This window comes from Mizuhopecten yessoensis, unplaced genomic scaffold (assembly GCF_002113885.1).
Source record: "Mizuhopecten yessoensis strain PY_sf001 unplaced genomic scaffold, ASM211388v2 scaffold8811, whole genome shotgun sequence".
In the NCBI taxonomy this organism is placed as follows: Eukaryota; Metazoa; Mollusca; class Bivalvia; order Pectinida; family Pectinidae; genus Mizuhopecten; species Mizuhopecten yessoensis.
The window spans coordinates 292,165-304,447 of NW_018407733.1; the positions used below are offsets into that span (position 1 = coordinate 292,165).

General features: G+C 38.2%; 1 protein-coding gene across 1 annotated transcript in view; it reads right to left on the bottom strand.

Annotated features, from left to right (window-relative positions):
- Positions 1-7,502: 7,502 nt before the first annotated feature.
- Positions 7,503-12,283, bottom strand: part of LOC110456600 (hippocampus abundant transcript 1 protein-like) — a 49,753-nt gene continuing 44,972 nt past the window's right edge. Inside the window, exon 13 of the mRNA XM_021507430.1 lies at positions 7,503-10,837. Coding sequence (XP_021363105.1) covers positions 10,782-10,837 — 56 coding nt within the window. The 3' untranslated portion in view covers positions 7,503-10,781. The remainder of the gene's footprint in view (positions 10,838-12,283) is intronic.

A 12,283-nucleotide genomic window follows, 5' to 3' on the forward strand; every position in this document is an offset into this window, starting at 1 on the left:
GACGGGGACAAAACATCGGTAATGACAATATAATATTTTTTGTACCAAACAAAACACGGGGACAAAACATCGGTAATGACAATATAATATTTTTTGTACCAAACAAAACACGGGGACAATACATCGGTAATGACAATATAATAACTTTTGTACCAAACAAAACACACGGAGACAAAACATCAGTAATGCCAATATAATAACTTTAGTACCAACCAAAACACGGGGACAAAACATCAGTAATGACAATATGATAACTTTAGTACCAAACAAAACACGGGGACAAAACATCGATAATGACAATATAATAATGTAAGTACCAAACAAATATTGCAGGGACAATCATCACAGTAACACAGCTCTCTCAGCAGGCACAAATCTGTCTTACTCGTTCGCCCAGCTTTTACAGTAATGAATTTATGGATTTATTTATTTGATCAATTCATTTTTTTTATTATTATTGATCTTTTCATTCTTTCATTTATTCATTATTTGATTGTTTGAAAGATTGATTCCTTCATATCCATTTCATTTGATGTATCTCCGCGTTTGAGTGACGCGGACAACTTACCGACATTAGGGACTAGTAACTTTAGCTGCTGGCATCCGACGCGGAAGTCAGGTGTACTATTGCATACACTGGATAAGGAGAAACGTAATATCAGAGTAAAACTGTACCGATAAAGTCCCACGTGGGTCACTTCGGATTCCTTCCAAAATCACATGTCGACGATCTGGTGTGTCCAAGTTCATTTTCTTTCATGACCAAAACCGTACACACGATTAGAGGCTGTAATCCGAGAATAAATCGAAATATTTTTATTGTTGGTTTTTATGTTGAGACAAGTGCATGTTACAGTAAAAGTACACATTGTCGGTAATAGTCCAACGTGTTAATTGGTATGTGTCCTGAAACATACGACTCTCCCGACCCTGCTTGGTTCTACGCTTATATCTCCATTGGGGAAGACACCATCGTTTCTCTGCATACCAAACACATTGATTTCCATGTATGGAATTCGTTTAATTTCTTTCTTTATATGTTATTGTTCTCCTTCTTATCTCGCAGGATTTCGTTACATTAAAGTTTTAATCGGCAGTTGTTTCCATTTTATGGATACGGTAACGTACCTGCCGGATGGAGAAAAGTTCATTCAGATTAAAGGCACTATTAAAAAACCATTTTGTATGCTCACATTATCTTTTATTGGTGTGGGAAGTTGAAGTGGAATTAGAGTGGGTCGATTGCTGGCGACAAAGTAAAGCGACCGTCAAGTGTTCGGAGGTCCCGGGTTCGAATCCCGGTCTGGCAGTGCATTTTTCTACCCTACGGCAGAGACGTGTAGTTACCATGAAAACACTAAAAAGGATTGGTCGCATTTTCTTCAATATTCATCTTTAGTGAACCATTTTCACATTCGATTTAACATATAGCCTGATTTTCTCCTCTCATAAATCAGCGAGTCACTAAATTGGCCATTAGATGATTGTGAATTTTTATGGAATAATTGAGTAATCGGAGAAAATGCCGCCAACAAATTAACTGAAGAGCAATATCTCATTGTACATGTAATCACCCGTAGAGTTTGTTCCCGGCCTATTCATAGGTAACATGGAGATGTACATGTGTCTGAATGTACACTTCGCAATGGTGTGTCATCTGTCGTACACTTCGCAATGGGGTGTCATCTGTCGTACACTTAGCAATGGCGTGTCATCTGTCGTAAACTTAGCAATGGTGTGTCATCTGTCGTACACTTCACAATGGGGTGTCATCTGTCGTACACTTTGCAATGGTGTGGCATCTATCGTACACTTAGAATTGGTGTGTCATCTGTCGTACACTTCGCAATGGGGTGTCATCTGTCGTACACTTAGCAATGGGGTGTCATCTGTCGTACACTTAGCAATGGGGTGTCATCTGTCGTACACTTAGCAATGGCGTGTCATCTGTCGTACTCTTAGCAATGGTGTGTCATCTGTCGTACACTCCGCAATGGTGTGTCCTCCGTCGTACACTTAGCAATGGTGTGTCATCTGTCGTACACTTAGCATTGGTGTGTCATCTGTCGTACACTTCACAATGGTGTGTCATCTGTCGCGTACACTTCGCAATGGTGTCATCTGTCGTACACTTCGCAATGGGGTGTCATCTGTCGTACACTTAGCAATGGTGTGTCATCCGTCGTACACTTCGCAATGGTGTGTCATCCGTCGTACTCTTAGCAATGGTGTGTCATCTGTCGTACCCTTCGCAATGGTGTGTCATCTGTCGTACACTTTGAAATGGTGTGTCATCTATCGTACACTTAGCAATGGTGTGTCATCTGTGGTACACTTAGCAATGGCGTGTCAGCAATGGTGTGTCATCTGTCGTACACTTAGCAATGGAGTGTCATCTGTCGTACACTTAGCAATGGTTTGTCATCCTCATCTGTCGTACACTTCGCAATGGTGCGTCATATGTGGTACACTCAGCAATGGTGTGACATCTGTCGTACACTTTGCAATGGTGTGTTATCTATCGTACACTTAGCAATGGTGTGTCATCTGTCGGACACTTCGCAATGGTGTGTCATATGTGGTACACTCAGCAATGGTGTGTCATCGGTCGTACACTTTGCAATGGTGTGTCATCTATCGTACACTTAGCAATGGTGTGTCATCTGTGGTACACTTAGCAATGGCGTGTCAGCAATGGTGTGTCATCTGTCGTACACTTTGCAATGGTGTGGCATCTATCGTACACTTAGAATTGGTGTGTCATCTGTCGTACACTTCGCAATGGGGTGTCATCTGTCGTACACTTAGCAATGGTCTGTCATCTGTCGTACACTTCGCAATGGTGTCTCATCTGTCGTACACTTAGCAATGGTGTGTCATCTGTCGTACACTTCGCAATGGTGTGTCATATGTGGTACACTCAGCAATGGTGTGTCATCTGTCGTACACTTTGCAATGGTGTGTCATCTATCGTACACTTAGCAATGGTGTGTCATCTGTCGTACACTTCGCAATGGTGTCTCATCTGTCGTACACTTAGCAATGGTCTGTCATCTGTCGTACACTTCGCAATGGTGCGTCATATGTGGTACACTCAGCAATGGTGTGTCATCGGTCGTACACTTTGCAATGGTGTGGCATCTATCGTACACTTAGAATTGGTGTGTCATCTGTCGTACACTGAGCAATGGTGTGTCATCCGTCGTACACTTCGTAATGGTGTGTCATCTGTCGTACACTTAGCAATGGTGTGTCATCTGTCGTACACTTCGTAATGGTGTGTCATCTGTCGTACACTTTGAATGGTGTGTCATCTATGGTACACTTCGCAATGGTGTGTCATCTGTGGTACACTTAGCAATGGTGTGTCATCTGTCGTAAACTTAGCAATGGTGTGTCATCTGTCGTACACTTCGTAATGGTGTGTCATCTGTCGTACACTTAGCAATGGTGTGTCATCTGTCGTACACTTAACAATGGTGTGTCATCTGTCGTACACTTAGCAATGGTTTGTCATCCGTCGTACACTTCGCAATGGTGTGTCATCTGTGGTGCACTTCGCAATGGTTTGTCATATGTGGGACACTTCGCAATGGTGTGTCATCTGCGGTACACTTCGCAATGGTTTGTCATATGTGGTACACTTCGCATTGGTGTGTCATCTGTCGTACACTTCGCAAGGGTGTGTCATCTGTCGCACACTTCGCAATGGTGTGTCATCTGTGGTGCACTTCGCAATGGTTTGTCATATGTGGTACACTTCGCAATGGTGTGTCATCTGTCGCACACTTCGCAATGGTGTGTCATGTGTGGTACACTTCACAATGGTGTGTCATCTGTGGTACACTTAGCAATGGCGTGTCATCTGTGGTACACTTCGCAATGGCGTGTCATCTGTGGTACACTTCGCAATGGTGTGTCATATGTGGTACTCTTCGCAATGGTGTGTCATCTGTCGTACACTTAGCAATGGTGTGTCATCTGTCGTACACTTCGCAATGGTGTGTCATCTGTCGCACACTTCGCAATGGTGTGTCATATGTGGTACACTTCGCAATGGTGTGTCATCTGTGGTACACTTCACAATGGTGTGTCATCTGTCGTACACTTAGCAATGGTGTGTCATCTGTCGCTACCTGTAGGATGCGACCTCACCCGCGGTCCCTGAATCACATGTTTTACAGTGTGATGAGAGATGGAAATCAGCAACATTTGACAAGTTTCACTGGGACAAAAAAAACCGAACATCTTCTAAAGGAAACATCAACATTTTATTCAAGTTCAAATGCACCTAACTTTGATTCATATTGAATACATTTATACAAATAATGCATGATTATTAATGACATCACAAAGGACAGCTAGAAAAACCGACACAGGAGACCTGATCATCGACGATGATCATACAGAATTCTGACTCAGGAAAGACTTTGGTCAGATGCAAGGAAGAAATCTGGACAATATACCGGTAATTAGTTTAGTTAAGGGTGTATGCTACCTTACCCTTTCCCAAAAAGGTTCCACATTCAGAAATATTCAAGATATTTCTAAGGGAGATAACTCTCACAACACAAACCACAGATACAATTTGTAAGATACTGTTTTAAATGAAGTAGATGCAGACAGATGTTCTTAGCATCAGAGAAGAGTTCATTTATAAAGAAATATTTTATTCTTCTTCTTGATCTTTTCTTCTTTTCAAAAGTTTGAAATTGCTTTTCTTCCAGAAGTTTGCAATTTTTACATATTTATATTACTGGTAGTAATATATTGTGGTATGATTGACAAGAAAATAATATTATTTCAATCCACACACTTGGAGTAACAAGGTAGTTGTACTGCTGTGCAGCCGTTCCATTTTTGACAACACCATTTAATTTGCCTCTAGGGAAGACAGAGCACAAAATATTTAATACACTTTTTATTTTTTGTACAAAAATACATCATGCTTTTAATACAGAAAATTAACCAATAGAAAATAATATGACGTTTTTTGGCATTTCATAAAAATGCACCATTTAATGAAAAGTCATAAACATTTCACCTAGCAAACATCACATTCTGGATCTGACCTCGGAAGATTGGTAAGCTAAATCTTATTAAAAATAAAATAAATCGAGTAAACCAAATTCTGCAAAAAAAAAAAAAAAAAAATATATCATTATTGAACTAAACTGAAAGTAAAGTTGTCTATATGAATATACTTTGGAATCAGATCAAAAGAGGCTTAAAACTACAGATGTACATCAGCTAAGCTCAGATAGGCCAAGTCCAGAATTGTAAACAATATTCATACACCAAATACAATGTAGGAGATGTGACACAATGACTTCTGACATAAGTGTGAACCGTTCTCTAGTCATCAACTATGCTTACATAACATATCCATGTATTGGTGCTACAACTTTACCCTATGTATGTCTAGTTATCATCACAATATCCTACCTGTATCATTGCCTGACAGACATTGTAACAGTAACGACAATTAAAAAATCTCAGTCATGATGTAGGAGTCATTAATTAAACAATGAACCACTTTTATCTTGAACCTCACACATACCACAAAAACTACCAAACAAATTCATTTATAACTAATCTGTTGGGGGTGCAGAATGTCTCTGTGAACAATCAACTTGAAATTGATCAGAATGTCTAAAATGTGTTTATCCTAGCACTCTCTAATGCCATACAGTAGAAGTCTATCAATGCCCAATTTTAAGCTGGAAAATTATTCTACAGTTCCTGTACAATAGATTTTATAGGCAAGGTAAGGCTAACATGATCCTGTTAATCCCTGACTAAACTGCATGATTACCTCTGACTTACAACTGAATGGCAAGATATCAATTTCCACTTGTGCACTCTTACAAAAATAACATCAGTGAAGGTCAATTTACAGAGGTCATCACATACAGGTCAAAGGTCATCACATACAGGTCAAAGGTTGTCACACACAGGTCAAAGGTTTTATATGAATTTTTATGAAAATGGTAATGCAATTTTGACCTTACAGTAAAAAATGTCAGAAACACTGTTTCAAAATTCTAAGGTCCGTGACAGTCCATGCTGGGATGGCCATGGGAGGAGGCTAATCAGCTGGGAACTGTATCAATCCCAGGTCTCTAGTGTAAGGGGATGTACTATTTATCTTCCACCCTTTCTCTCAAACAATTTTCAACCTAGGCCTAGATCCTCTGTTGGTTGAACATTTTTCATGCCTCACACATATCTATGAAAGATGAATACTGATAAAGGTCTAGTGTTGAATTGTTGATCACACAAAGTGAGCAGCACCAAGATGATCAGGTGAGAGGTTTGTAATAAACATTCACTGATTTTACCTAGATGATTGCATGTCGGCCATTTTGTTTATCCGATCAGTCTCAAAGGTAAACATGCACAACTACTGACTGAGGGGAACCTACACACAAAATTTGGAAAGAACCCTCCAAAACTTCCTGAGAAAAAGAGATAAAAACATTCACTATCAAAATCCAATATGGTTGCATGTCGACCATTTTGTTTAACCTATCAGTCTCAAAAGTAAACATGCACAACTACAGACCAAGGGGAACCTTCATATTAAATTTGAGAAAGATCCTTCCTGCACTTTCAGAGAAATAGCGATAACAAGAATTGTTTAAAGACGGACCACGGACCACAGACGCAGGATGATTTGAATAGCCCACCATCAGATGATGGTGGGCGAAAAGTTACCAGGAGGAAGATGTCCTAATTTTGAATATCATGCTTTAAAACAAATGTGTCAATCTGCTTTAAAAATAAACGGATCAACAGCATAATCATTTGTCCTAAGATATGAAATGTTTTATCTTATTCACAAAGTAAAAACTAAACTAAATTCCTGTACTACTGTCTGTTTAACATGTGTTTTATAAATGGACTTGACCTATCTGCTGTAAAAAGTGTATTGTAACACAATAAACAAATTAAAAAAAGTCTGGATAAATGAAATGACAAAACATGATACATGAATTAATTAAACAATGAGTCTAACATGAAATTAATTAACATAGTCTTTATTGTAATATATATACATTGTTATTTTACTATTCCTCATCAAAGGAAAATATTTATATGTAATACAAATTTATATATAAATAATAGAATTCAAAATTGCTTAAATTATATAAAACAGATATACACCCGCTCCTGATACAGAGACATATCCTATCCCCCATACAGAGACACACCCACTCCCCATACAGAGATACACCCACTTCCCCATAGAGACACACCCACTCCCCATACACAGACACACACTCCCCATACAGAGACACACACACTCCCCATACAGAGGCACACCCACTCCCCATAGAGACACACCCACTTCCCCATAGAGACACACCCACTCCCCATACACAGACACCCCCACTCCCCATACACAGACAAACATTGTACCATCATCATTGTACCTACAATCACACGATCTTGACACACACACTCCCCATATAGAGATACACCCACTTCCCCATAGAGACACACCCACTCCCCATACACAGACACACCCACTACCCATACACAGACACACCCACTCCCCATACAGAGACACACACACTCCCCATACAGAGGCACACCCACTACCCATAAAGAGACATAACCACTACCCATACAGAGACACACCCACTACCCATAAAGAGACACACCTACTCCCCATACAGAGACACACCCACTCCCCTTACAGAGACACACCCACTCCCCATACAGACACACCCACTCCCCATACAGAGACACAACCACTCCCCAAACAGTCAAACAAATTTATTAACAAACTTATCTTAAACAATTTTCTTTTTTGAACAAAATTTGAATTTTGTTCCCAATAGAGGAATTTTCTCCTAACCATCAAAGATCTGTTTACTGCTGACAATGTTTCGAGCCTCTTGGTAATCAGGAACACTTGTTAAAAGCATGATTTTATCTTTATAAGACATATCAGCTTCTAGGCATACATTGTTTGCCACATTTTTGCTGAAAAGCAACATTTTACGATAAAAATTGTTCCACTGCACTCACACTTACCATTTTATAACAATAATAAAAATATTGAATTGAAATTGAGATCTATCTAGAACTATTTAAGCTCAACTTAGTTTAAAACATTACCTTTTGTTTTGAATGAATAAGCTAAAATATTCAAAAATGTTAATACTATAATTGTTGTATAATTAAGTTTTAATTTTAATGTCATTTTTCATCTTGAGGCTGGCAAATAATACAGTTAAGGTAGTGCTAACATATTATTACTCCAAACGGCCTCAGCAGATTTTTTTTGAAATTTAATATTATATATTGACTTTTAATTTAAACAAGTTGATTTTATTGAAAACTTTGATTTATGTATTGAAAATGAAGTAAAACACCTGGTCATAGGATATGAAAACAAACAAATGTGTATATATATATCTGTCTCCACAGTTTATAGATATAATTACATGTATATATAAATGAGGTAAATAAAAAGAATAACCACATCATTCATAACACATTTAAGATGAGACTATGTATAAATTAATAGATTTTTGTACCAACTATTAATGTGGATTTACAAGTCAGTGATTGTGTACATCAATATCGACACAGAATATCACAATTCTCCAGACAACCTGACAGAGGATGGCACAATTTGTTTTTTATTATGTACATTAGATATAAACAGCCATCAGGCCTGGTGTCACTGTACATGTTAGGGTATCTCTGTCAACTCCTCCCCTAGTACATAGCTATAGTAACATGGCTCTCTGTCAACTCCTCCCCTAGTACATAGTAACAAGGTTCTCTGTCAACTCCTCCCCTAGTACATAGCTATAGTAACATGGCTCTCTGTCAACTCCTCCCCTAGTACATAGTAACATGGTTCTCTGTCAACTCCTCCCCTAGTACATAGCTATAGTAACATGGCTCTCTGTCAACTCCTCCCCTAGTACATAGTAACATGGTTCTCTGTCAACTCCTCCCCTAGTACATAGTAACATGGTTCTCTGTCAACTCCTCCCCTAGTACATAGTAACATGGTTCTCTGTCAACTCCTCCCCTAGTACATAGTAACATGGTTCTCTGTCAACTCCTCCCCTAGTACATAGTAACATGGTTCTCTGTCAACTCCTCCCCTAGTACATAGTAACATGGTTCTCTGTCAACTCCTCCCCTAGTACATAGTAACATGGTTCTCTGTCAACTCCTCCCCTAGTACATAGTAACATGGTTCTCTGTCAACTCCTCCCCTAGTACATAGTAACATGGTTCTCTGTCAACTCCTCCCCTAGTACATAGTAACATGGTTCTCTGTCAACTCCTCCCCTAGTACATAGTAACATGGTTCTCTGTCAACTCCTGCCCTAGTACATAGTAACATGGTTCACTGTCAACTCCTCCCCTAGTACATAGTAGCATGGTTCTCTGTCAACTCCTCCCCTAGTACATAGTAACAAGGTTCTCTGTCAACTCCTGCCCTAGTACATAGCTATAGTAACATGGCTCTCTGTCAACTCCTCCCCTAGTACACAATAACAAGGTTCACAGTGTAGTTATCAGATTACCGTACATGTTACGGTAGGTTGTCGTCTTTTTACCAAGTAAGTATACAGCATAACTAGACAAATATTTGATTTCATTAATAATCTTATTCATAACAGCAAAGGAAGGTACATGTTAAAAACAGATATTAACAAACAATATTTCCCCTGCTCAACACACACATACAGTACTGTGGCAACAAGTTCACAAAAATAACACATTTTTTAATGGATCTGAGTGATCCATATCATAAATTAAAAGTTTCAGTTTCAATCATTCCACCTACAAAGAAAACAGGCAGTCTTCGTATTCCACAAAATCCTGTATTGATAAACTTGCCTTGAAAGAACACCTGATCTTTTTAATAGCTGGTGAATTCTGTTGTGAACTTCCAAACATTAAATTTCAATTTCTTAAACATGTTTCTTTTATAATCACATTGGATTTCTTCTTAAAAAGATTAAAAAAATTATTTAAAGACCCAACATAAATAGGATTGTTTTTATTGTTTTCAATTATACATAAAAATTCAAAGTGGCTATATATACGTGCAATATCTTGGAAATTGAAATTAAGTCAAGAAATCCTTCCATTAAAAAAGCTGAAGTTAACAATTTGAAGACAGATTTCTGACTTAATTCCAATTTTTGAACATTGATTTTCTACAAAGCAATTTAAACAGGAATACATTACTACTCGAAGTCTTGGCACACGAAACACAAAGCAGCGATATTCATTTGAATTGTTTCTGTGGTCCAGGAGTCCTTAATGCTTGTACCAGGTAAACTGAGTTACACAGGGCACAGAAGAACCTAGGATCACCTACCACACCACAAGCTTACCAGAACACACAGGCCAGACAGAGCTTATGATGATGCATGCAGTCTTTCTGGGTTATTCACAAATCTACAAGCACAGTCCCGTAACTGCAAGTCTTTCTCAGTTACAAATCTACAAGCAAAGTCGTGTATGCAACAGTCAACATCCCAAGAGATGCAGACAAACCGTGATGAATATTCTCTACGACGAGCACCTCTGTTACCATCCGAAACTAAACCTCCTTTCTGAAACGGCAACTCATGAACATACCCCAGACTCAATGTTTCTCAGTGAAAGACAAATCGCATTTCAACATGTACTTGTAGTACACAGGAGTACTAGTGGAAGTTTCAACAATGCGACGGCCAGACTAAGGAGTGTTATAAGTCACAGGTGAAGAAGAAATGACCTAATGTTCACCATTGTTACACTTCCTGTTCCGAATCATTCATTAGGGGCTCGTTTTCTATACTCTGATGACCTGTAAAGAGAGTAAAAAGTGGTCAAGTACAGCAGTCAAATTAAACTTACCTACTAAAATGTACAACCTCTGTCATTTGACCTAATATGTACCTATTAAAGTAGGTCAACCATAATCCAGCATATATTTACTCAACATCAATAATGATCAGAAGTTACCAATTACAATGTACACAATGTACACAATGTACTTATATTCATTTATCAAAATTTTAATTTAGTAGAATTTTGCTTTCACCTTTGTGAAACTTAGGTACACTGTAGGTAAGGTAGGTATGTAGGTAGTCAGGCAAAATCATTATTAGTTTTGAAAATACTTAACAAATATTAGAGAAAGCCTTTCAGACTTCTATAGTGCCAGTTTTAAATCAGAAGAAAACATCTACAGCAGAAACATGCTTCAGTTCAATTTTTTTGCCTCAATCTTGTTTCTTGTTTATGACGAAGAAAATCTAATTACATTATTCACGATTATCTGCATATACATTTGATGTGTAATTTTTGTTGGAAAGAAACAGTATTAATTCAATTTTTGATAATTTTCAGAAAATTAAGTTGCATAAAAAGATCAAATCCCCCCATTTTTTTTAGAGAGAGAATTATTTAATCAGTATATCTGCATTGATGTTGGGTGTACTACAGGAACACAACCTTAAAAAAAAAATATCACTTTAAGTTTAAACACAAATATATAAAAGTTTCTTCGCTAAAAAAATAAAATAAGAGTGACATTAGTAAGAGATCTTGGCACCTACAATCACAAGATCTTGGTGCCTACAATCACAAGAACATTGTACCATCATCATTGTACCTACAATCACACGATCTTGGTGCCTACAATCACACGATCATTGTACATCATCATTGTACCTACAATCACAAGATCTTGGTGCCGACAATCACACGATCATTGTACCATCATCATTGTACCTACAATCACACGATCTTGGTGCCTACAATCACAAGATCATTGTACCATCATGATTGTACCTACAATCACAAGATCTTGGTGCCTTCAATCACAAGATCATTGTACCATCATCATGGATTGTACCATCATCATTGTACCTACAATCAAAAGATCTTGGTGCCTACAATCACAAGATCTTTGAACCTACAATCACAAGATCTTGCTGCCTACAATCACAAGATCATTGTACCATCATGATTGTACCTACAATCACAAGATCTTGGTGCCGACAATCACACGATCATTGTACCATCATCATTGTACCTACAATCACAAGATCAAGAGTGACATTAGTAAGAGATCTTGGCACCTACAATCACAAGATCTTGGTGCCTACAATCCCAAGATCATTGTACCATCATCATTGTACCTACAATCACACGATCTTGGTGCCTACAATCACACGATCATTGTACCATCATCAATGTACCTACAATCACAATATCTTGGTGCCTACAATCACAAGATCATTGTACC